The following is a 26,990-nucleotide window of genomic DNA, read 5'->3' as shown; positions in this document are numbered from 1 at the left end:
AGAATGTCTGCGAGCGCCTCTCCATAGAACATTACAAGCACCAAGCGTCAGCTACTCAGCGATGGGAAATCTGCCTTCACTGAACGAAGAGTGAGCAATCCGTCCTGGAGGAAGAAGCGGATTGCTCTGATTTATTAGAAAGTTGTGTATTTTCATGTGTAATACTGTTTTGTGGAATAAAAGGTAAAGTGACGGTCACGCTGTACAATCAGGAAGCTGGAGAAGGACGATCAGTGAGACACGGCGGCGTCACTAAACAGCTCCTGACAGACACGGGCCGGAGGCAGGGGAACAGCTCCATTCTGGGGGGTCGTGTCCGTGTAAACATGGGGACATGTAGGAGGGCGTTTACACAGGCCGGAATAGGCACAAATCCCAACACAATCTGCAGCCAACCCCGGCGATGAAGACACATCTAAGAGAAATCACAATTTTCAGGATGGATTGTAGTCACAGCTGAGAAAGAAAAAATCTGCTTCAGAAATAAGCCCCGTCCTATTTAATTGGGGGTGGTGGGGGTGGGGCGAGAATTGTCCCTATCTGCATCCTGAGGACATGCTGAGACTTGTAGTCACACACAGTCTGACACTGCACACAGCCATGGAGGCCGCACTCACAGCGGTCTGATCAGCAGCTGGTCGCTCTCCTCTGCCGGGATCACACTTTCCGCTTTCCTCTTCACAGACATCTTCACATCAGCCTCATTCCCAGTCGGTCAACACGACTTCCGGTCGTTCTCCTTTCCCTCTATCAGTCCGTGTCTGAATATCTTCCGCCACTTCCGGTGTCCAGTGTTCTCTACCGTAAGGTTCCACATGATTTTTACTCCCGGCCACGGAGACGAAGGTATGTCAGCTGTACCCTAGAGTGAGGGCAGGAGAGGCTCGGTAGGCGAGCGGTTACCCGGGCTGGTGGGGGAAAGTAAAGTAATGAATGCTGGGTAACACTATTGCTGAATAGCTGAGCTGTTAGCCAGCGACCAATCAGGTTGCGGCTCTTATATTTGCAGCGCAGATTAGAACATGAAAGAAGTAATCCTATTGGTGCTGAGAGCAGTTACCCACAGAAACCAATCACATTGCAGCTCTCTTCTTTGCAGCACTTTGTAGAACATGAAAGAAGTGCTCCTATTGGGTCTGAGAGCAGTTAGTTACCCACGGAAACCAATCACATTGCAGCTCTCTTCTTTGCTGCACTGGGTAGAGCATGAAAGAAGTGATCCTATTGGTGCTGAGAGCAGTTACCCACAGAAACCAATCACATTGCAGCTCTCTTCTTTGCAGCACTTTGTAGAAGATGAAAGAAGTGTTCCTATTGGGTCTGAGAGCAGTTAGTTACCCACAGAAACCAATCAGATTGCAGCTCTTTTCTTTGCAGCGCTGGGTGGAACATGAAATAAGTGATCCTATTGGTTACTCTGGGTAATCAATGCCCTATTTATGAGAAAGGGCCCTGTTGCTGGCAGTATAATCCCGACACCCTAGCAGTAGCTGGTGTGCTGCGATCAGGGGCACAGGCCTGGGAATGTGAAGGGTGGGTGGAAGAATAATCCTCTTGGCTTTTAATATTGGTCCGACAAAAAAAGCAAAAAACGATGTTTCTATTGTTAAGACCATTTTCAAGAGCGGCCTAGGATGCAGATTTTTTTTCCACTTGTGAAGGAATTGGTAGAATACCCATCCCAGATACACAGCAGACAGGAAGATACAGATAAGCAGACAGGAAGGGGTTACACCCTATAGCTATTATTTTTGGGATTTTGGTGCAACTTTTTCTCTGAACTATTGTTTTGCACCCCCTCCCCCATGTTAGACCTAGGCCTCACATTCAATTTATATCTTTGTACTTCATTGATGTCAGGCCACGGTCACACGTTCAGTATTTGGTCAGTATTTTACCTCAGTATTTGTAAGCCAAAACCAGGAGTGGGTGATAAATGCAGAAGTGGTGACGTGTTTCTATTATACTTTTCCTCTGACTGTTCCTCTCCTGGTTTACAAATACTGACCGTGTGAACGTGCCGTGGCATGGACCCATTATAGTCTATTGGTTTGATCATGTAATTGTTTTGTGGACCATTTTCTTTCTTTCTAAATAGACATGTCCAATGTGTGGGTCAAATCTCACAGATGAAAGTGAACGCCAACATTGGTTTTACCAAATAATGAGCAGGAGAAGCTTGGAAAATGTTTTTATTTTTGCATGTGAGAAAAACTAATGTGATGATAAAAGCAGACAAATGGATGAAAATTGGATACAGGACACTGTTGGAAAAACAGTCCATTTTTTTGTACATTAAAAACAAATGGATGTGTGAATGAGGCCTTATGGTTACAGGACATCACCGGTCACATATGCAGATCTCAGACAAGTCACATGTCCAAAATAATATGTGCAACTATTTTAGAGCTGCAATTTGCCTGTAAGTCTATAAGGGGCAAAGTTGCGTTTGACCTGCAACCAAAATTCCAACAGGTTTGGTCCCTTGGGGTCGTGGGTCGCAACATGTCCTCCATCATTCGATGCAATGTTGTAGTGCGCTACCCAGGGGCAGGAATTTGCAATAAGCCCCATTTGGTTATCTCGCAGCCAGCTGCAGAGTTGATGTGCAGGTAAAATCCTTTTTTTCTGAGGGTTCTGGTGTAAAATCCTTTATTACAGTGCCTTGCAAAAGTATTCGGCCCCCTGGAATTTTTCAACCCTTTCCCACATATCATGCTTCAAACATAAAGATACCAAATGTAAATTTTTGGTGAAGAATCAAAGAAGTTTAAAGCCGGATTTGGATACAAAATGATTTCCAAAACTTTAAACATCCCAAGGAGCACTGTGCAAGTGATCATATTGAAATGGAAGGAGTATCATACCACTGCAAATCTACCAAGACCCGGCCGTCCCTCTAAACTTTCATCTCAAACAAGGACAAGACTGATCAGAGATGCAGCCAAGAGGCCCATGATCACTCTGGATGAACTGCAGAGATCTACAGCTGAGGTGGGACAGTCTGTCCATAGGACAACAATCAGTCGTACACTGCACAAATCTGGCCTTAATGGAAGAGTGGCAAGAAGAAAGCCATTTCTCAAAGATATCCATAAAAAGTGTTGTTTAAAGTTTGCAACAAGCCACCTGGGAGACACACCAAACATGTGGAAGAAGGTGCTCTGGTCAGATGAAACCAAAATCGAACTTTTTGGATATAATGCCAAACGATATGTTTGACATAAAGGCAACACAGCTCACACCCTGAACACACCATCCCCACTGTCAAACATGGTGGTGGCAGTATCATGGTTTGGGCCTGCTTTTCTTCAGCAGGGACAGGGAAGATGGTTAAAATTGATGGGAAGATGGATGGAGCCAAATATAGGACCATTCTTGAAGAAAACCTGTTGGAGTCTGCAAAAGACGTGAGACTGGGACGGAGATTTGTCCTCCAACAAGACAATGATCGCAAACATAAAGCAAAATCTACAATGGAATGGTTCACAAATAAACGTACACAGGTGAGAGAATGGCCAAGTCCAGACCTCAATCCAATCGAGAATCTGTGGAAAGAGCTGAAAACTGCTGTTCACAAACGATCTCCATCAAACCTCACTGAGCTCGAGCTGTTTGCCAAGGAAGAATGGACAAGAATATCAGTCTCTCGATCTATAAAACTGATAGAGACATACTCCAAGAGACTTGCAGCTGTAATCACAGCAAAAGGTGGCGCAACAAAGTATTCAGCTAAAGGGGACGAATAATATTGCACGCCCCACTTTTCAGTTTTTGAATTTCCACAAAAATTTAACATTAACCAATAAATTTCGTTCAACTTCACAATTGTGTTCCACTTGTTGTTGATTCGTCACCAAAAATTTACATTTGGTATCGTTATGTTTGAAGCATGATATGTGGGAAAAGGTTGAAAAGTTCCAGGGGGCCGAATACTTTCGCAAGGCACTGTATGTCAGTCATGAGTTTCCTGGCATTCAGACCCTTAACAATTAGATGGTGATGGTACATTCCATTGATAAACCCTTTTACAATGAGGTTGTTTGCAAAAAGTGATAGATAGCATGCAGTGATGAGCGACCGTGCTGGGATAAGGTGTTATATGAGCATGCTCTGGTGCTAACAGTTTGTTCTGTGTGCTCAAAATATGTTCGAGTCCCTGTAGCTGCATGTCCCACGGCTGTTTTATAGTCACACCACATGAAGGGATTTCCTGTTTGTTAGGTAATCACTGCATGCGTTGCCGTTGTCAAACAGCCGTGAGACATGCAGCTGCTGGGACTCAAAGATAGTATTCAAGCACGCCGAAGTCACCCAGTCAGCACCTGAGCATGCTCAGATAACACCTTATCTGAGCATGTTTACTTATCAGTAGTAGCATGAAAATGGGGGAAAAAACCATATACGATTTTCTCTTTCAGATCTCACAGTAGACAAACTTGCCCAAGTAATCGCACATTAAAGTGGTCAAAATAGAACAATATTTAAGACAGAAAGTTATGCAACATAAATAAATAAGAAAACGTAAAAGTTACAAGCAAAAACTCTGTCACTATTTAGATGGATTGTAAACAAATAATACATAATAATTCTGTACATTGTATACAGTGCTGGATGCAGCGATATTCACCCTCCAAATGTCTTTTCCCCACAGGACGTCCGGATGGACCTGAGATAAGAGGATGTTCCGCAAGGGGAAAAAGAGACACAGCAGCAGCAGCTCACAAAGCAGTGAGATCAGCACCAAGAGTAAGGTCCGTGCTCTGGACCCGAGAGGTTTCCTGGTGTGTCGGGGTGGACAGTAGAAAAAGGTTTTGGTGCCCCGTTAGCTACAGATAAAAAGGGGACGTCCGATACTTCCACTGTTTCTTCTAAAACCTTTTTTCTTTTTCCAACAGTCGAATAAAAAAAAAAAGATTTTAAAATAATACTTTACATGTAGTACAGACTGATGCATTTCTGGCATCCACAGCTCTCTGGAAAACACGTTCAGTATTTGGTCAGTTTTTTACATCAGTATTTGTAAGCCAAAACCAGGAGTGGGAAAATGAGAGAAAAAGTATAATAGAAACATATGCACCCGCTCCTGGTTTTGGCTTACATGACCTAAGTCGTAGACTCGGGCTATGACTATGGCTACAGTTACACATCAATGTGGTCCTTTTTTTTTCTCTGTCAGCACACAGACCCTTAGAGTTTCATTGATCCTTACACACATACACATCGGATCCTTATTTCCCTTTTGTGAGACTAAGAGCACGTCCTTTTCTCATCCGTTTTGTGCGGATCAGGCTCAGCCATTAAAGTCTATGTGGATCCGTGTAAACCTGAAGAAACCCAGAAGATAGACTTTGTTCGTCAGTTTTAGATTTACATCCAAGTTTCATCCGTTTTTTAACTGATGCATCGTTAAGAATCAATGGATAAAAATCGTTCACACAGTCTACCTGCCTCGGTGGGAAAAAAAAAAAACGGATTAGAAAAAAACGGGTGCAGCACGTAGAAGCAAAACTGTTATATTTTACATGGATGTGTGAATGCAGGGCTATGGGTGGGTGCAGTACATGCCAAAAGCATAGCCCTCTGTCTACATTTAGTATATTATTGTAAAATTATTTTTTTCTTCATTTTTTGAATGAAGATGTAAAACTGTATTCACATTGGAATAGTGGCTGCAGAGTGGAATAAAAGGATTTATTTTACTTTAATTACGCCTCTCCCTTGGAGAGATATTAGCAATCAAAGTATTTGGCACCTAATGAGTTAATTTTTGTTAAGTCCAAGTGGGTGTTTTCAGATAGTTTTCACTTGGGGCGTGCACTTCTTCTCCCTGTATGATGTTGACCAATCATAACCAGGCAGCAACACAGCAGATAAAGAACACGCCTCCATTATAGCTTAGAGCAGAGCTATCAGTGTGCGAGATGTAATGACTGAGTTTTGACCTCCCGGTCTAACCTTCTGCAGCTGCCCCTGCAGGGAAAGTGTGGTATTACATGGCGCACAACAGCTCACACAGGAAGGTCCTGAGAGATGGGCTGTACTATTATATCCTTTTGCTGTAATAGTCTATGTAGTCGGGTGTTATTTTAGGCGATGGTTCAGTGGCTGCTCTGATGTCTTTACATGAAAGTTACAATGTCTTGATATGAAGAGGGGGAAAGGAGATCTTGAATTTATTTGCTGGGTTTGTGGTTTTGACTGGTAATGTTGGTTTCTTAGTCTGTAGATTCCAGCCTGGGGGGCCTCTCCAGATCCAGCACCGTGGCTAGCCTTGATACAGACTCTACTAAAAGCTTTGGTAAGTTACTTTCTGAGCCATCCAAGGGTGATCGAGCTGCACCTCTAGGTGTCACTTCTTTTCGTCACTTACAAGTTTTCCATAATTCTGAAACTGTTAAAAGACGGCACATAAGACGGAACATGAGCCCAACAATTTTATGTGCAAGTGAATAAAAAAACAGTAAAAGGTAAAAAAATTAAATTATATATACATACATACTTACTTACATATATATATATATATATATAATATATATATATATATATATATATATATATATATATATATATATATATATATATATATATACTAGCTATTGAACCCGTTCTACGCCCGGGTGGCGAGCATTTATATTGGTATATGGTCTCCATCTTGGTATGTGCTGCTCCATCCTGCGTCCCCATCCTGTCATGTGCTGCTCCATCCTGCGTCCCCATCCTGTCATGTGCTGCTCCATCCTGCGTCCCCATCCTGTCATGAGCTGCTCCATCCTACGCCCCCATCCTGTCATGAGCTGCTCCATCCTACGTCCCCATCCTGTCATGTGCTGCACCCATCCTGCCATGTGCTGCACCCATCCTGCGTCCCCATCCTGTCATGTGCTGCTCCCATCCTGCGCCCCCGTTCTGTCATGTGCTGCTCCCATCCTGCGCCCCTGTTCTGTCATGTGCTGCTTCCATCCTGCACCCCCGTTCTGTCATGTGCTCCTCCCATCCTGCGCCCCCGTTCTGTCATGTGCTGCTTCCATCCTGCACCCCCGTTCTGTCATGTGCTGGTGCCATCCTGCACCCCCGTTCTGTCATGTGCTGCCCTATTCTGTCATGTACTGCTCCCATCCTGCGCCCCCGTTCTGTCATGTGCTGCTCCCATCCTGCGCCACCGTTCTTTAATTTGCTGCTCCCATCCATATGCCCCGTACACTGCTCCATAAAGGTTTATGGCCCCCATAAGATGCTCCATAGTATATGCCCCGTACACTGCTCCATAAAGGTTGATGGCCCCCATAAGATGCTTCATAGTATATGCATATTTCAAGAAGTCTAATATTGCACAGGGGTATTAGCAACAAAAAATCATATAAATCTCCATAAAATTCTTTTATTTCAAAAATATTAAAAAGGCCACCAACCTGTGGTCTACCCAAAACATCACAAAAACAAACATGTGTCCCGATGAACCTTATCTGTTATCATCGGGACACATATTTGTTGATCAGGGCCTCCTGATGAGCCGACGAGGCGAAATGCGTTGAGGCGGTACTGGGGAGAGGAGGATGACATGCGGTGGCTGGATGAGTATACTAACAATTACGTCCCTATGTGGAGATATACTCACCAGCATATCTATGTATTCTATTGAAGAGCATGTGTGCAGTCTATTGATGTGAATATTGTGTTTCTAGTGGAGTGGAAATCAAGTGCTCCTAGACTGCTCTGATTTATCTATGTACCTCCTCTCTTACATGTTCCTTATTGTTTTTATGGCACGGTTTGGGGTCTAGTTAACCCTTAGTCTATAGGAGTGTTTATGTATAGCTGTGAGGGGTCCCTTTAGATTAACGATTGGGTAGTGGGACCCGGGATCTTCAAGGGTTCAATAGGGACCTTAGGGCCAGCCGCCGTGGAGTGGGGGCGCCATAACGTTTCCCCTAGGGCGCCAACCCCCACAGGTAGGCAGGTACCAGTATAGATTCCATCGTAGGGTTAATATTTTTCCCAACCAGTTTTTTCACGGTGTGTTTTTGTGATGTTTTGGGTAGACCACAGGTTGGTGGCCTTTTTAATATTTTTGAAATAAAAGAATTTTATGGGGATTTATATGATTTTTTAGTATATGCCCCGTACACTGCTCCATAAAGGTTTATGGCCCCCATAAGATGCTCCATATTATATGCCCCGTACACTGCTCCATAAAGGTTGATGGCCCCCATAAGATGCTTCATAGTATATGCCCCGTACACTGCTCCGTAAAGGTTTATGGCCCCCATAAGATGCTCCATAGTATATGCCCCGTACACTGCTCCATAAAGGTTTATGGCCCCCATAAGATGCTTCATAGTATATGCCCCGTACACTGCTCCGTAAAGGTTTATGGCCCCCATAAGATGCTCCATAGTATATGCCCCGTACACTGCTCCATAAAGGTTTATGGCCCCCATAAGATGCTCCATAGTATATGCCCTCGTACACTGCTCCATTATGGTTGATGGCCCCATAAGATGCTCCATAGTGTATGCCCCGTACGCTGTTCCATAAAGGTTTATGGCCCCCATAAGAAGCTCGATAGTATATGCCCCGTACACTGCTCCATTATGGTTTATGGCCCCATAAGATGCTCCATAGTGTATGCCCCATACGCTGTTCCATAAAGGTCTATGGCCCCCATAAGATGCTCCATAGTATATGCCCCCATACACTGCTCCATTATGGTTGATGGCCCCATAAGATGCTCCATAGTGTATGCCCCGTATGCTGTTCCATAAAGGTTTATGGCCCCCATAAGATGCTCCATAGTATATGCCCTCGTACACTGCTCCATTATGGTTGATGGCCCCATAAGATGCTCCATAGTGTATGCCCCGTATGCTGCTGCGATATATAAAAAAAAAAAAACCATACTCGCCTATCGTCGCTGGGCGCCGAGTGCTGGGGGGCCTGAGCAGGCAGGGACACCGGCGCGCTGTGGGGGTCAGGTGCCGGTATCACCGCTAGCTCAGGCCCCCGACACTTGCTATATTCACCTGTCTGTCCCGTTCCAGCGCTGCGTGCCGCTCTCTTCCGGGTCCTCTGACTGTGACTGTTCAGTCAGAGGGTGGCGCGCATTAAGCGTGTCATCGCGCCCTCTGAACTGTGAACGTCACAGGCAGAGGACCCGGAACAGAGCGGCATGCAGCGCTGGAACGGGACAGACAGGTGAATATAGCTCATACTCACCCTCCTGGCGCGTCCCTGCTATCCGTGAGATCGTGGTGTGCGTTCAGCGCTTACGCATACTGCGATCTCCTGGGAGCGCCACTCGTGGGGTCCAGACTGCGCCGGCGCTTGCGCTTGCGCAGTCTATAAAGGCTTCGGACACAGTGACGCTCCCAGCGTTATATTATAGATATCACAAAGTTTGAAATCCCCACCTTCTTCCCCATTAAAAATAAGGATGTTTAAAAAATGCCTTTTTTAAAAAAATGCTCCAAAATTACATTTTTTTTAGTTGCACACACCTGCTCACAAGAAAACACAACAAAAAGTCATTATGTACCACAAAATGGTATCCATAAAAACTACAGTTCGCTCCCGAAGAAATGACCCCACACACAGATCCATCGATGGAATCATAACAAAGGTACAAGACAAAAAATTGCGACACAAACCCAATTTTTTTTTATATACATATTTCAAAAATATTACTAGTTTGGTATTGTTGTGATTGTAAAATCCTGAAAATCATTTCGACATTTATTATTATTATTGTGAGCGCACCACTGTCGGTGTAAAAATAAAACTTAAATAACAATGGTGGAATTTTAATGTTTTTTTTTTCTCCATTTGATTGCAATTGGATTTTCTTCTCTATTTTTCAGTACATTATATGGTAAAATAAATGGTGTCATTCAAAATTATAATTAGTCCTGCAAAAAACAAGCCCTCGTACGGCCATGTTGCCTGAATAATTAAAAAAAAAAAAAAAAAAGCATTATGGGAAAACTGTTAGGAAAAAATGAAATCGCCTAACAAAAAAAAAAGGAAAATTGCCTGGTCATGAAGGGTTACAGAGGTTTGTTATTATTTTACATCAATGGCTTATTCTTAGTATAGAACATCCCTGTGTAATTGCTGGTGGCCTCCATACTTGGTGGATTGAGCTGTAGTGCCAGACATAGAGCATACATGGGCATTGCTGTGCCCGTGAGCATCGGTGCAGGTTTCCAGGTCACCAGTGCCGGTTCCTTGGTACCTGGTCACCGGTGCCGGTTCCTTGGTACCTGGTCACCGGTGCCGGTTCCTTGGTACCTGGTCACCGGTGCCGGTTCCTTGGTACCTGGTCACCGGTGCCGGTTCCTTGGTACCTGGTCACCGGTGCCGGTTCCTTGGTACCTGGTCACCGGTGCCGGTTCCTTGGTACCTGGTCACCGGTGCCGGTTCCTTGGTACCTGGTCACCGGTGCCGGTTCCTTGGTACCTGGTCACCGGTGCCGGTTCCTTGGTACCTGGTCACCGGTGCCGGTTCCTTGGTACCTGGTCACCGGTGCCGGTTCCTTGGTACCTGGTCACCGGTGCTGGTTCCTTGGTACCTGGTCACCGGTTCCTTGGTACCTGGTCACCGGTGCCGGTTCCTTGGTACCTGGTCACCGGTGCCGGTTCCTTGATACCTGGTCACCTGTGCTGCTTCCTGGTCATTGTGGCAGGTTCTAGGTCACCAGTGCAAGTACCCCAGATACTATGCTCACATATTACACATAGGTGACCTATCCTAAACTGCAAACCAAAAAAGTCTTTCTTAATTAAAGGAAATATTTTTGGTTTTCTTGTTGGGTGTATAAAATATTGAGGGGGGAGTAAAACAAAAAAAATGCTTACTCCCCCCTCAGTTAACCTTGTTTTGCATTTTCATAGTTTTTTTTTATTACACTAGTTAGCAGGGGATTTGCCCGTTATGTCTGGTCCACATTATGTACTGCACAGTGGTAAATGTGTGCGTCTCCTTTAACAAGATGATTGCATGAGCCGAGCTCACAGGAAGTGCGCTTCCTCTCACAGCTCGGGAGCCCACGATGCAGCAGGACACCCGGGCGCAGCAGAGAAGTAATCGGGCACTATAATCGTGGGTGAGGCTTACATGTATATCTGTAAATTAACCTCTTCATCTCTGCTCCCGACAGGACAAGCCTCAAGTAATTCAGAGCCTTGCGCTGAGTTCAAGGTGAAATATGTGGGATCCATTGAAAGAGTGAAGCCGGAGGAAAGCAAAACATTGCAAGGATCGCTGGACCTAATAAACTACATTGATGTTGCACAGGTAATGGTTATAACAATCAGACGTATAGGACGATATAGACGTATAGACGATAGGAAACTTACCTGGAGCAGCCAGTGCCAGGCAGCAGCTGCCAAGACAAACAGGATCATGGGGTGCATTAAAAGAGGTCTGGATACACATGATGAGAGCATTATACTGCCTCTGTACAAATCCCTAGTTAGACCGCACATGGAGTACTGTGTCCAGTTTTGGGCACCGGTGCTCAGGAAGGATATAATGGAACTAGAGAGAGTACAAAGGAGGGCAACAAAATTAATAAAGGGGATGGGAGAACTACAATACCCAGATAGATTAGCGAAATTAGGATTATTTAGTCTAGAAAAAAGACGACTGAGGGGCGATCTAATAACCATGTATAAGTATATAAGGGGACAATACAAATATCTCGCTGAGGATCTGTTTATACCAAGGAAGGTGACGGGCACAAGGGGGCATTCTTTGCGTCTGGAGGAGAGAAGGTTTTTCCACCAACATAGAAGAGGATTCTTTACTGTTAGGGCAGTGAGAATCTGGAATTGCTTGCCTGAGGAGGTGGTGATGGCGAACTCAGTCGAGGGGTTCAAGAGAGGCCTGGATGTCTTCCTGGAGCAGAACAATATTGTATCATACAATTATTAGGTTCTGTAGAAGGACGTAGATCTGGGGATTTATTATGATGGAATATAGGCTGAACTGGATGGACAAATGTCTTTTTTTCGGCCTTACTAACTATGTTACTATGTAATATCTTTATTATTAATAATGGCACCCATGTATGTATGCAAATGACAGGTCTGCGCTGACCATGTGCAGCCCTGTAGGACTTATGGGGGATCGGTAGGTGATTTGTGTGCTACCATATACCGTATTTTTCCGACTAAAAGACACGCTTTTTCCCCAAAACAATTGTGGGGAAAATGGGGGGTGCATCTTATAGTTAGAATGCACGCTATCCGGTTGGTTGTGGCAGTGGTGTGGCGGTGGCAGAGATGCGGGGATGATGAGGCGAGGTGAGCGGTATGGCGTGAGCAGAGTCCCTTCCACAGATGACGTGACGCCGCGGCCCGGTATCCAAGGCGAGTAGCAGAGCCAGGTGAATCACAGCTTTCTCGGTGGCGGTGGTCATCTTCCTGAGGCCACGTGTGCGCAGGTTGAGTTCTCTGCTTCCCGGGGCTTCAGGAAAATGGCCGCGCGTGCGCAGATTGAAATTGCAGCGGCCATTTTCCTGAAGCCGAGTTCGCAGATTGAGATCTCGACTTCATGAAAATGGCCGCCGCAATCTCCATCTGCACACGCGCTGCTTCCCACGGCCATTTTTTTGAAGCCTCAGGAAGCAGATCACACAATCTGCGCACGTGCGGCCTCAGGAAGATGGCCGCCGCCACCGAGAAACCGGTAATTAAACCAGCTCTGCAACTCGCCTTGGATACCGGGCCGCGGTGTCATCTAACTTGAGGAGGTGACCGCACCTCTGCCGCCTCCACACCACTGCCGCAACCCCCCCATGGACGCCAGGCCGCGGCGTCGCCCACCTAAGCTGGCAGGCAGGTGCACGCCGTACCGCCCACCACGCCTCAGCATCACCGCACCTGTGCCGACACATGCCTCCTGTGACCCTGCTCTGCCACTGCCATCCCTCAGGTAAGATAACTTAAATTCGGACAATAAGACGGACCCCCATCTTATAAAAAAACTTTTTTTTCTGCAATTTTCACCCCAAATTTGGGGTGCGTCTTATGCTCCAGTGCGTCTTATAGTCCGAAAAATACGGTAGTACTTTTCTCGAGCCCGATAGTCTCTTCTACTCTGCGCCTTCTAGGAGGTGCCAGAATATGTGTATGTCCTATTCAGTGTAGTACTAGACACGTCAGATCGCCACAATCACAAAGATCAGTGTGTTTTTCCTGTGTCCGGGCTCTCATTGCTTATTGCTGCCTTATTAACCTAGAGCGCCATCTTCAGGAAATGCTTCATAGTCTCGGCATGCCTTTATGGCAGCCCGTTAGCACCTATACAATATCTGTAAGTGATTGAGATTTCATAATTTCATGTTTCTATTTTAGCAAGATGGAAAACTTCCTTTTGTGCCTTCGGATGAAGATTTCATTATGGTCGTTTCAAAATATGGCATTAAAGTAATGACGTTGGATCAGTATGTGAGTAATCGTAGATGTCTTGTATCTTCCTTATGATGCCGGCTATAACATACCACACCCTGTAATGCTGGAAAGGCAGAAAAAACAGGATTTTTGGTTGCTTACCGTACAATCTGTTTCTCGGAGCCTTCATTGGGGGACACAGGAACCATGGGGTGAATGCTGCTGCCACTAGGAGGCTGACACCATGCAAATAAAAAAGTTAGCTCCTCCTTTGCAGTGTACACCCTACCGACAGGAAGTAGGATATTCAGTTAGTGAGAAAGCAGTAGGAGAAGCAACATGTGAAAGATAGAAACTCAAACTGTAACAATATAACAGAATAAAACAGAGCTGTTCAACTTGGGAGGGTGCTGTGTCCCCCAATGGAGGCTCCAAGAAACAGATTTTATGGTAAGCAACCAAAAATCCTGTTTTCTCTATCGCCTCATTGGGGGACACAGGAACCATGGGACGTCCCAAAGCAGTCCCTGGGGTGGAAACAGCAGAAAACTCCATTCAGGGTGGAGAAACCACTGCCGCCTGCAAGATCCTTCTGCCTAGACTGGCATCTGCCGAAGCGTAGGCATGGACCTTATAAAATTTGGAAAATGTGTGGAAGACCAGGTTGCCGCTTTGCAAAGATGTAGGGCGGATGCCCCATGGTGTACCGCTCAGGAGGCACCCACTTCCCAGGTAGACTGAGCCTTAATCCCAGGAGGAGGCATTCTGTTAACCCGGTAAGCCTCCAGAATAGCAGTTCCGATCCAGTGAGCAATCATAGCATTGGAGGCCGGCAGGCCTTTTCGCGCACCTGGAATGACAATTGGTCTGTCTTCCTAAAGGAGGCGGTCTTATACAAATAGATCCTCACCGCCCTGACCAGGTCTAGCCTCCAGAGAATGAGTAGGAGCAGGATAAAAGGAGGGAAGGACGATCATTGAAGTGAAAGGAGGTCATCACCCTGGGAAGAAAAGAAGGTGGAGGCCACAAAACCACCTTATTCTGTTGAAAAACCAAGAAATGGGGCGACAGGAATGAGCCGCCAACTCCGAGACTCACCTAATGGAAGTGATGGCCACCAAAAAACGCCACCTTCCCATATGGAACAGACCGTGGGGCCTGGTGGAGAGGTTCAAAGGGAGAAACCCCACTGAGCCTCCAGAATGAGATTGAAGTCCCAGGGATCCACGGGAGTCCGGAACGGGGAAGCCGCATGCGTCACTACCTTGAAGAAAAAAAGTTCTGACCTGAGAACGGGAGGTTAAACACTTCTGAAATAGAATGGAAAGGACTGATACCTGGCCCTTTAGAGAACTAAGGGCAAGGCCAGCATCAAGTCCCACCTGGAGAAAGCCAACCTGGAAGGAAGAGACAGGGTCAGTGGCGGAACGTAATGGTACTCACACCAGTCAAAAAAGGCTTTCCAGGTCCAGAAATAGACCCTGGAAGACAACGACTCCCTAGCCTGGATCATGGTGTGTATCACCCTATCAGAGAAACCGGACGCTCTCAGGAATCGTGGTTTCAACAGCAACGCTGATAAATTGAGCGACCGAGAACTCTGGTGGCAGAACGGTCCTGTGGACAGAAGATCTGGCCTGTTTGGGAGCCTCCACGAGGCGTCCGCGAGGAGATTGATGATCTCTGTGAACCAGAGCCTACTGGGTCAATCTGGTGCGATCAGAGTGACAGGCACCCCCTCCATATTGATCTTCTTCAACAGATTGGGAAGAAGGAGAGGAAACAGATAGGGAACTACGAATTGCAACCGAGGAATGGCCGAAGCATCGGCATCCACCACGAGAGGATCACAGGATCTGGAAATTAAATGTGGAACCTTCCCAATCAGTTGGAACGCCATGAGATCCACGTCCGGAGTTCCCCATCAAAGGCAAATTTGATGGAAGACCTCCTGAAGCAGGGACCACTCTCCTGCCGCGAGGTTCTCGCAGCTCAGAGAAACAGCGGCCCAGTTGTCCACGCCAGGAAATTGCACTGCAGATATTGCTGGAACCGTCGCCTCTGCCTAGAGGAGGATCTTGGATACCTCCGCCATTGCCAAGAGACTCCGAGTCCCTCCCTGGTGATTGGCGTATGCCACCGCCGTGGCAACGGATGTTTGGTGGGAAGCTTGTGTCCGTCAACACCACCTGCCAATGGGCTGGAAGGAATGACTGGCCCTGAGGAAAGAGAGGGGATGACAGCCACCAGCTGAGAGACCGTTTGACTACGGAGAGCCGAATCTGATGATACAGAGACGGCACATACCAGTCCCACTGAAAAAGGATGGCCTGAAGTGGTCTCGCATGGAATTGCGCAAAATGGATTGCTTCCAACGCTGCTACTATTCGTCCCACAACCTTCATTGCTCAGCGGAAGGAAGGCAGACGGGGGCCTTGCAGAGAGCAAACTCTGTCCTGGAGAATTGCTCGCCTCTCCTCGCCGCGAGTCCCTGAGAAAAAACCCTCAACTGACAGGTATCGAACAGCATGCCTAAGAAGACAAGTCGCTGAATCAGGACAAGGCAAGACTTTGTTCTGTTGACCAGGCACCCGAAACGGGACAGGGAGTCAAGGACGATGGTCAGACTCTCCTGGGCCTAAGAAAAAAAACCAGAGTCTTGAAGAGAATGTCTTCGAGGTACGGAATGAGCACTAGGCCCCTGAACCTCAAAATGGCCATCAATGTCGCCATGATCTTTGTGAAGAACCTGGGAACTGTCGTGAGACCGAACGGCAGAGCGACAAACTGGAAATGATTCTTCTGCACCACGAAACGCAGGAACCTCTGGAGTGCTTGGAAAATCTGAAACATGGAGATAGGCGTCTTGATATCTATGAAGCACCGGAATTCCTGCGGTTCCATGGAAGCGATTACTGAACGGAGGGACTTCATCCTGAAATGCCGCAGGAGGACCCTTCTGTTCACTGACTTCAAATCTAGGATGGGCCGAACCATACCGCCCTTCTTTGGCACTACAAACAGGTTTGAATAGAAACCTATGAAGCGTTCCCGCACTGAGACGGAAACGATAACCCCCGATCTAAGAGAGGGATGGACGCAAAGAAACCTGGGAACAGAGCAGGATCTTTTGGGGGCGGAATTTGGAGAAGCGATCCCGGGGCCACGAAGTGACCCCTAACATGTATCCTGAGGATACCACCTCCTTGACCCCGGTGTTCTCCGCTGAGACAAGCCCAAACGTCCCTGAAAAATAGAAGACGCCCGCCCAACCTGGGAGAAACGCTGGGCTCTTGACACGAGTCGTACCGAGGAAGATCTGCCGGGTCTGGACCTGGTGGACCTACCATGGAAGTTTTGGGAGAGCCCGGAAGGGGTGCACTTGAAGGAAGTCAAATATTCTGCCGGATGGCCACCATATTGCTGGATGCCTGAGTCGCGCAATACATGGCATCTAGGGAGGCAGATATCAAAAATTTCCCTGCATAGGAAGTCTGGTCCGCAAGGTCGGCTATTTCCCCCAGAGGTGTTCCGACCTGGATGTCCTTACGAAGCTGTTAGGCTCCTCTAGCTATGGCCCTTGAGACCAAGGTAGAGGTAGAGGCCAGGGACAATGCAGGAGCAGCCGCTTCAAAGGCTGACTTTGCCAGCGATTCTATAAATCTATTATTGGAATCCTTGAGTGATGCTGCATTAGAGAGCGGGAGGACCGCGTGGATGGGCAGTCTGGAGACTGGCGGGTCCACTGCCAGGGAAGCAGTCCAGTTAGCGGTGAGCTCAGGGAAGAAGGGATATAGGATGCCGAGACGCTTCCCTCTCTGAAAGCGTCTGGTAGGGTTCACCCTTTCCCTGGCAAGTACCTCCACATATTCACTGTGTGGGGCAAAGACCTTGGAAGTTGGTTTTGACCATCTAAACGAAACCGCTTAATCCGCGGGTTCTGTAGATGTATCCGTGATGCCTAAGGTCTGGTGACCACAACAAGAAGATTCTGTGCCGTATCTCTCCTGTTAGAGGCCTGTACTGAATCCAAGTCTTAGTCATCCTCTGAAAAACGCGACCGAGGACGCCACGCCTGACTCGGGAGAGGAGGATCTGGAAGAGGGATCTCGCCGTGCCAAAACGGAGGGCGAGATGGAGCGGGAAAAAGGAATTAGAATGGCGCTCCTGTTTAGATATCTGCAGCCTGTGTTGAAAAGGGGTCAGACGGAGAATCCTGTGACCCACTGGCAACTGCGGGAGCTGGAAGGGACAATCTGTCAAGCACGGACACCAGGGTCTGTGACACCCTGGTGAGGTCCGCCACAGACTGCGACAGAAAGGAAAACTGCCCAGGGATAGGGGTCTCGGGCTCACCCGGGGTAGGAAGGGACTCCTGGGCGATGGGAACAGTGGAGATGCTGCAGCCCTGACAGAGGGTAGCCTAAAGGGAGCCTGCCATTTCCCAGAGAGCACACAAAGTGTCTGACAGGAGTAGAGGAGGAAGAGGGAGCAGGAGGAAGAGAACGCTCCCCTATAGGATTAGACATGGAAAGCATACCTACTAAAGAATGCCAGAAGGTTAGGGAAACAGGAGAGATGCAGAGAGGAGTGCCAAACTGCTAAACAGCGCTACTCCCAGCAGGTGTAGTGTCCTGTAGTCTGTTCCCAGGCTGTAGCTGCGACAGGCATCAGGGCACAGGTCCAGGGCACCAGCAGGAAGATGGAGGCGGGGAAGCCGGCCGGTGAAGACGCTGGTGGGAAAGGACCCGCTCTCGGCGGTCGGAAGGGGGCCGGAATAGCCACCGGGTCCGGAGGCGAACGCTCCCCAGCAAGATGGCGGCGATCCCAGGCCGATTGGGGCGGCTGGGAGTAGTGGGTGGAGCTAGCTGCCCTGCATAGGAATGGGTACAGACAGAGTCGGGCGGGAGAAAAGCCCGCCCGGATGTTGAGGACGGGGGGGGCGGAGCCAGCGCTGTAACTAGGCCCGAGAAAAGCCGGGACCTAGATTTGCAGCAAATAACCGCCGGAGCATGGGGGGGGGGGGCGCGGAGGCCTCAAAATGCCGTGGTGGGATACTCTGTGCCGCCACTACCATCGGAAAAGGCAGGGAAAGCCCCAGAAGCTATGGCTTAAGGGGGGCCACAAGTATGAAAGAAATAAAGGATTTTTCTCCTTATCTTCTCATCTTCTTACCTTCTTCCTGACTTCGCCAGAACCTGGGGAGAAAGAAAAGTACCTCCCTGTCCAGCATGGATCAGACGTCCGAAAACCTATGTAGTGGGACGTCCTCGTCTCCTCAGACCGACAGGCTCTGGTGGGCGAGTGGGTAGGGGTACGGAGGCAGGACCAGGTCCGGATCACCTGAACACGCTTCTGTGTTAGGGCTGGGGTCCTGCCGACTAGACGTATGAGGATACGGGGTGGCACTACACGCCGTACTCATAGGCTCTTTGTGGGAGTACAGGTGTGACTGTTCACCCTGTATCCCTCAGAGGGACCTGAAAAGGAACGACGCACACTGAGGTAGATATGGGTCTAATGAAAGACCCGTGTCCACCTCCTACTGACACTAAGCTACACTGGATATCCTACTTCCTGTCGGCAGGGTGTACACTGCAGAGGAGGAGATAACTTTTTTACTTGCATAGTGTCAGCCTCCTAGTAGCAGCAGCATACACCCCATGGTTCCTGTGTCCCCCAATGAGGCGATAGAGAAATGAGCACTCGCTCTCCCTCGGTAAAGTGCTGGCTCCCACCTGCTGCTCCGTTGTCTGTGTTTTGGCTGCAGCGACGACATCAAGACTACAGCGCACATGACCACTGCAGCCAGTCGTTGATGGCAAGTTCAGTGATTGGTTGCAGCGGTGATATCCATGGTAGTTGTGAAGTCACTGTTACAGGTGAAATAAAGGAGCCAGCGCTGGACCAGGGGAGGGTGAACCGTGAATACTGTATTTGTTTCTTTTATTACTATCTGATAACTCTTTTAATAGTAGAAAACTCCTTTAGTAATTCCATGCCAGGGACACAAAGGAGCTTCCTGGGACTCAGTGTCTTGCAGGCACGCTCTTCCATCCAATCTGACGTCAGGTGTGGAGGGATTGTCCGGTCACCAGAAAGCAATAGGCATGGATCCTATTCTAGTTAATGAGACCCGGGCATGATATTAGCAGGGCATCAAAGTGGCCTTATCAGCTGTACTGCCTAGCGAGTATCCCCATGTTCGGTGTCAGATCACCTGCGCCATGCATACAACTTTGATGCCCTTAGGATAGGCTTATTGCATGCTCCGTGCGCCCAACAAAGCGGCATCCATGTTTCGTTCTGCATCTCTATGCAACTGAATGGGGCTGAGCAGCAAAAAGCTGAGATGTATTGGACGAAAACCCCGCTATTACACTGGTGATCACCCTCCCTATTGAGGATAAAGAGCCTCCATTACTGTTCCCAGGGAGCTTTTGCTATTCAGTGGGTGAAGCCTACTATACACCATGTTTCTCCCCTGTATAAATCATTATCCGATGTTTGCAGCCTCTTCTCAGTAAGTTTCTGTTTTAAGAAAATGATGAGGAATCCAGCTCAGCGAGATATGTGAAAAAAAACTTTTCTTTATTTACTTGAAAAATTTGTTCAGTGGAGGATAAAAACATCAGCAATTACAGAGAATAAAATGCGATATCAACGCGTTTCTGGTGACCAAGCACCCTTAAGGTACCTTCACACATAACGATATCGTTAACGATATCGTTGCTTTTTGTGACGTAGCAACGATATCGTTAAGGAAATCGTTATGTGTGACAGCGACCAACGATCAGGCCCCTGCTGAGAGATCGTTGGTCGCTGAGGAAAGTCCAGAACTTTATTTCGTCGCTGGACTCCCTACAGACATCGCTGGATCGGCGTGTGTGACGCCGATCCAGCGATGTCTTCACTGGTAACCAGGGTAAACATCGGGTTACTAAGCGCAGGGCCGCGCTTAGTAACCCGATGTTTACCCTGGTTACCAGCGTGAAAGTAAAAAAAAAAAAACACTACATACTTACTTACCGCTGTCTGTCCCCGGCGCTCTGCTTCTCTCCTCCTCCTGCACTGGCTGTGAGCGTCGGTCAGCCGGAAAGCAGAGCGGTGACATCACCGCTCTGCTTTCCGGCCGCTGTGCTCACAGTCCGTGCAGGAGGAGTGCAGAGAAGCAGAGCGCCGGGGACAGACAGCAGTAGGTAAGTATGTAGTGTTTGTTTTTTTACTTTCACGCTGGTAACCAGGGTAAACATCGGGTTACTAAGCGCGGCCCTGCGCTTAGTAACCCGATGTTTACCCTGGTTACCCGGGGACCTCGGGATCGTTGGCCGCTGGAGAGCTGTCTGTGTGACAGCTCTCCAGCGACCAAACAGCGACGCTGCAGCGATCGACATCGTTGTCGGTATCGCTGCAGCGTCGCTGAGTGTGAAGGTACCTTTAGTCATGATATCCAATGTGTAGCTTGTCTTGCATTTTTATACTAAGATCCGGTGAACACACCGGTACAATAATTAGGTAATTAACATAATTGATGAGCAAGGTAAAAGCACATGAAAGTGAGTACAAATTAAAAATTAAAAACAAGTACTTTGGCTGGATAGAAATACAATATAGACAATGTGTTATTCACAATATTAAGTAGTTTTTGGATTATAGATCCTGTTAAATAAAAATAGCAGCAAAAATATCTGAAATCTAGTACAGACCAAACGTTTGGACACACCTTCTCATTTAAAGATTTTTCTGTATTTTCATGACTCACCCGGCTCCCTCGCAGCGTCCTGTCCTGGCCGCACCTTCTACTGTATGAGCGGTCATGTGGGGCCGCTCATTTACAGTAATGAATATGCGGCTCCACCTCCCATAGGGATTCATGACTGTAATCGGCGGCACCACGTGACCGCTCATACAGTAGAAGTGCGGCCAGGACAGGAAGCAGCGCCAGCGAGAGAGCGAGCCGGGTGAGTATTTTCATCACAGTGGGGGGGCGCACAGGGTGTGGGAGGGGTGTGGGGACCTGGATCTTGATTTTACACACAATTATTCATATCTTCTCTACTACAGCAAACGCTGCTGCAGGGAAGTTATGAATGGGGCTTCAGATGCAGGGGACAGCGCTAAACTTTAGCGCTGTCTCCGACACGGTGTGTGTGGTACCCAGTGGGCACACGAGCGGCACACGTGTGCCACACTGATGTGCCACAGAAACGCATCGGCACACGGACACGGATAATTCCGGTACCGGAATTATCTGGACGTGTGGGACTGGCCTGACACAGCGGTTCCGTGCTCCGAGTCTCCAAGGATGTCGACCATGGTGAGCTGGACTTTGCTTGATTAAGTTTCTGTTTTACATTTTGTTTTTCAATTAATCGCAAGGGTTCAGAGGTGTTTTTAAATCAGCAAGTTCATGCATGAAGACGGCTCAGCCCTCGGGAATGGTTGGGAACTACAGTGCCAAGTTGTGTATTCACCTGTTCCCTGTGCTTCCAGGATGTGCTGCATCGGCACCCCCTCTATCTCGTTGTCTCCATGGTGTGCTATGATGACGGGCTGGTGCCTGGGAAGAGTCTGCTAGCTCTGAAGACCAAAGATGCCAGTGAGGACCAGTGTAGCCTGTGGGTTTATCAGTGTGCCAATCTGGTGAGTGCTGGTCAGATCAGATTTCTCCAGCTTTGTGGTAAATCTAAGGTGCGCCTCACTGCACTGCTCAGCATTACATTTAGCCCGTATGGTAGGAAAGCTCTATACATACACACTGAACCTAGCCATAGGGCTCGTTCACTATGATAGTGTGTGTGTATGTATGTGTGTATGTATGTGTGTATGTATGTGTGTATGTATGTGTGTATGTATGTGTGTATGTATGTATGTATGTATGTATGTATGTATGTATGTATGTATGTATGTATATATATATATATATATATATATATATATATATATATATATATATATATATATATATATATATATATAAAAAATTTCTTGCCTTGTACTGATATACACTGGTCAGACGGAGGCCAAAAGGGCACGGTCTCGATGGTATATGTTAATATAACGCGAAGAAGGAAGTGTGGAATATTGTAGTGTATGACATTACTCCGTCATGCAAAATCCTGTTTAAAATATCCATTTATTAATTTGTTTATAATATCCATCTATGATAGCCTGTGAGTTAGGGATAACCCTGTACCTTCGTGAATCCCAGTGAGCTTTTCTGTACCCAGCTCTGACCCTGCGGGCAATAGCTCTCACGCTACAGGCACTAGCTTGGACGCTGTGGGCAATAGCTCAGACGCTGCAGGCACAGCACTGACCCTGCGGGCACTACCTTGGATGCTGCGGGCACAGCACTGACGCTGCGGGCACAGCACTGACGCTGCGGGCACAGCACTGACCCTGCGTGCACTAGCTCGGACTCTGCGGGCACTAGCTCGGACGCTGCGGGCACTAGCTCGGACGCTGCGGGCACTAGCTCGGACTCTGCGGGCAGTAGCTCGGACGCTGCGGGCACTAGCTCGGACGCTGCGGGCACTAGCTCGGACGCTGCGGGCACTAGCCCGGACGCTGCGGGCGCTAGCTCGGACTCTGCAGTCACAGTTCGGACGCTGCGGGCGCTAGCTCGGACTCTGCAGTCACAGTTCGGACGCTGCGGGCACTAGCTCGGACACTGCGGTCACAGTTCGGACGCTGCGGGCACTAGCTCGGACTCTGCGGGCACTAGCTCGGACTCTGCGGGCACTAGCTCGGACGCTGTGGGCACTAGCTCGGATGCTGCGGGCACTAGCTCGGACGCTGCGGGCACTAGCCCGGACGCTGCGGGCGCTAGCTCGGACTCTGCAGTCACAGTTCGGACGCTGCGGGCACTAGCTCGGACACTGCGGTCACAGCTCGGATCCTGCGGGCACTAGCTCGGACGCTGCGGGCACTAGCTCGGACTCTGCGGTCACAGTTCGGATGCTGCGGGCACTAGCTCGGGCGCTGTGGGCACTAGCTCAGACGCTGCCGACACTAGCTCGGACACTGCGGTCACAGCTCGGACGCTGCGGGCACTAGCTCGGACGCTGCAGGCACAGCACTGACCCTGCGGGCACTAGCTCGGACACTGCGTGCACTAGCTCGGACGCTGCCGATACTAGCTCGGACACTGCGGTCACAGCTCGGACGCTGCGGGCACTAGCTCGGACGCTGCAGGCACAGCACTGACCCTGCGGGCACTAGCTCGGACACTGCGTGCACTAGCTCGGACGCTGCAGACACTAGCTCGGACACTGTGGTCACAGCTCGGACGCTGCGGGCACTAGCTCGGATGCTGCAGGCACAGCACTGACCCTGCGTGCACTAGCTCGGACGCTGCAGTCACAGTTCAGACGCTGCAGTCACAGTTCGGACACTGCGGTCACAGCTCAGATGCTACGGGCAGTAGCTCGGATGCTGCAGGCACAGCACTGACGCTGCAGGCACAGCACTGACGCTGCGGGCACAGCTCAGACGCTGCAGGCAAAGCACTGACCCTGCGGGCACTAGATTGAACGCTGCGGGCACTAGCTGGGACGCTGCGGGCACTAGCTGGGACGCTGCAGGCACTAGCTGGGATGCTGCGGGCACAGCTCGGATGCTGCGGGCACTAGCTCGGATGCTGCGGTCACAGCTCAGATGCTGTAGGCACAGCACTGACCCTGCGGGCACTAGCTTGGACGCTACGGGCACAAGCTCGGACGCTGCGGTTACAGTTCGGATGTTGCGGGCACTAGCTCGGACGCTGCAGGCACAGCACTGACCCTGCGGGCACTAGCTCGGACGCTGCGGGCTGTAGCTTGGAAGCTGCGATCACAGCTCGGATGCTGCAGGCACAGCACTGACCCTGTGGGCACTAGCTCGGACGCTGCAGTCACAGTTCGGACACTGCTGTCACAGCTCGGACGCTGCAGTCACAGTTCTGACGCTGCGGGCACTAGCTCGGACGCTGCGGGCACTAGCTCGGACACTGCGGTCACAGCTCGGACGCTGCGGGCACTAGCTCGGACGTTGCAGGCACAGCACTGACCCTGCGTGCACTAGCTCGGACACTGCGGTCACAGCATTGATCCTGCGAGCACAGCTTAAACCTGCAGGCTCCTGGGATCTCCATTGCTGGGACTTACTGCTTTGGCACTGTCAGTTTAGATCCTATCTCCATTGCCAGGATTAGTGGGGAATACACATAGAGACACATAAATCTCCTTATTTTGGCAAGCTGTGATGGCTTCTATTGTTTTACATTTTCCAATGCATAGAGGTCTGGATATGCAGGAACTAGCAGCCAAGAAAGGGTTAATAGTGTGCACTGACGTCATGGGTGGTGTATAGGGGCAGCGGCCACCATACTCCTGCTTCTCTATGATTTCAATAAACCATAATTCCAGTCGGCCCGCCATCCGTGGTGCTCGTGCCGATGGTTGGTGTCCCATTGCAAATAGCAGAAGACCGGCGCTCACTTGTAAGTTTGCAGAATCTGTAGAATTTATTCCATGAAAACCTACAAGTGAGCGCCGGCCTTCTGTTTTTTGCTTCTCTATGATGACTACGTACAGGGCTGTCCGGCGTGCTAAAAATAAGGTGGCCGATTTATCAAAGCTTATACTACAGATAAGTGGCGTAAAAGCTTTGAAAAGTTGCAGCATTTTTGTGCAGTTGCGCAAAAATGTTGCAACCTTGACTTTTTTTTTTGCGCTTTCACACCAGTATGAATCGGCTCCACCGAAATGACCGGAGCTAGGTACTTGGCATGACAACGCCTGCCCGTCACACTCATCAAATTACCGGCATTTCTGGCAGGGTGCACGCCTCTTATGACATGCAAAGAATTCATTAAGTGGCGTGCGGTATTTTTCTTAATGAATTTGGCACCTTGGACTGGTGGAGTGTGAACGTGTGCTATGCTACTGTTGATGAATCGGTCCACCAGAGTGCGGACCACCGGACAAGCTGCTGTGTAGGGCTGGAGGATATTTTGCATCCTGTGAGGTATGCCTGGTGTCCTCCAATGCACAGAGAAGGCTCCAAGTGCTGTCTGAACAGGAGCTAACCTGGCGGATCAATAGACGGCCTGGAGAATTGTATGTAGTGTGCAGTTACATTAATGGGAGTTCCCAGTACTTACCCGTCTGCTCCATTCTTCTTACAGGAACATGCGCAGTCCATCTGTAAGGTCCTTTCCACAGCGTTTGACTCTGTTCTCACTGAGAAGACACAAGTGCCTACAGAATGACCACGTGCTGGGACACAGACGACCCCACCAGGATTATCCTACAATGTCTCATGGAGAAGAAGCCGCAGTCCAGGATCTGTGAGGACATGGATATATCCCAGAACTATATTTTATATGCATCCATTGCTGCCTTTACTCACAGTCCTGAACCTGTGAGGTTCAGGTATGAAGCTCCGTCCCCTTATTACACGGGTGGAGGAGCCATGGTACAATACTTATGTGCGTATAGATTTACCTGTACCAGTGCGGCCTCGGAGCCGGGCTACAAGGTGACATATGGTAGAAGCTCAATGAACACTGAGAAGACTACAACTCTCAGAGCAACAAGGGGCCGGCTTCATGTTACAGGATGGCAGCCACGGCGGAGTGCTCGGTACCTCTGCCTGGTAGTCACAGAACAATGGTGGACTCTCCCAGCCTGCGCTGATATCACAGTGCTGCTAAAAGCGATCGGTACAAGATGTTTGATGCCCATCCTGATTTTAACACATTTCGGTCCAATTGAATATCTGCATTTTCCAATATCTGCATTTCCAGGGTATTTTGGGAAGTATTTTAGCTGCTCATATATTCTCATCAATCGTTAACATGGTCAGTATTTGACATCAGTATTTCTAAGACAAAACCAGGAGAGGAACAACCAGAGGAAAAGCGTCATAGAAACACGTCACCACTTCTGTATTTGTAAGCCAAAACCAAGAGTAGGTAAAAAAATACAGATGTAAAATACTGATCAAATACTCAACGTGCAGGTTTGGATATGGTTTTTTTTGCCGCGGCCTCATTGGTTATGATGGGAAAAGATTCAAGAAAACACTGAAAGAAGCGAAGGCAGCATTTAGAATAAAAACAAAACCGCACTCCGGAAATAAAAGCAACATGTGAAGGACATTTTAATCATATCTTTAGGGTGTGTGCACACATTGCAGACTTCCTGCAGATCTGCAGATTTTTTTTCCACGCAGAAACGCTGCAGATCTGCAAGTGATTTACAGTACAATGTAAATCAATGGCAAAAAAAAAATGCTGTGCTAATGGTGCAGAAAACGCAGCAGATTCAAAAAAGGACCATGTCAATTCTTTGTGCAGATCTGCTGCGTTTCTGCACCCATTCCATAACAGAAGTCTGCAAGGGTAAAAAAAGGAAGAAATCCGCACAAAAATCTGCAACGTGTGCACAGACCAAAAAAAGGAGAAGATTCTCACCTGCGTTTTCTGCCAAGAAATACAGAATCTGCACAGAAAATTCCACAGTCAGATCTGCAATGTGTGCACATAGCCTTACTTTTGCTCCTACTGTAAAATACTGCATTTTTTCTGCCCTATTAAACGTTAGGTACCGACAA

At 48.5% G+C, this 26,990-nt stretch overlaps 2 protein-coding genes across 4 annotated transcripts in view; one reads left to right on the top strand and one right to left on the bottom strand.

Annotated features, from left to right (window-relative positions):
• CPSF3 (cleavage and polyadenylation specific factor 3) overlaps positions 1-770 on the bottom strand; it is a 53,479-nt gene extending 52,709 nt beyond the window's left edge. The window contains exon 1 of the mRNA XM_069728069.1: positions 618-770. Within this exon, the coding sequence (XP_069584170.1) occupies positions 618-688 (71 nt within the window). The 5' untranslated portion in view covers positions 689-770. The remainder of the gene's footprint in view (positions 1-617) is intronic.
• ITGB1BP1 (integrin subunit beta 1 binding protein 1) lies at positions 717-26,990 on the top strand. 3 transcript variants are annotated; one of them, XM_069728071.1, is made up of 7 exons: positions 717-846; positions 4,655-4,754; positions 6,223-6,301; positions 11,156-11,292; positions 13,356-13,448; positions 21,885-22,034; positions 25,561-26,990. In XM_069728071.1, exons 2-7 carry the CDS (start codon positions 4,683-4,685, stop codon positions 25,642-25,644), a joined length of 615 nt encoding a protein of 204 aa, XP_069584172.1. In that variant the 5' UTR covers positions 717-846; positions 4,655-4,682; the 3' UTR covers positions 25,645-26,990. The 3 variants fall into 3 exon arrangements, with proteins under 3 accessions (XP_069584172.1, XP_069584171.1, XP_069584173.1); XM_069728070.1 differs by having other exon boundaries at positions 723-846; positions 4,655-4,749; positions 25,561-25,788; XM_069728072.1 differs by lacking the exons at positions 717-846; positions 4,655-4,754; positions 6,223-6,301 and adding an exon at positions 11,025-11,078.

The sequence above is a fragment of the Ranitomeya imitator genome, chromosome 5 (assembly GCF_032444005.1).
Source record: "Ranitomeya imitator isolate aRanImi1 chromosome 5, aRanImi1.pri, whole genome shotgun sequence".
In the NCBI taxonomy this organism is placed as follows: Eukaryota; Metazoa; Chordata; class Amphibia; order Anura; family Dendrobatidae; genus Ranitomeya; species Ranitomeya imitator.
Note: the sequence above shows the minus strand (reverse complement) of the source record. Positions and strands in the feature narration are given on the sequence as shown.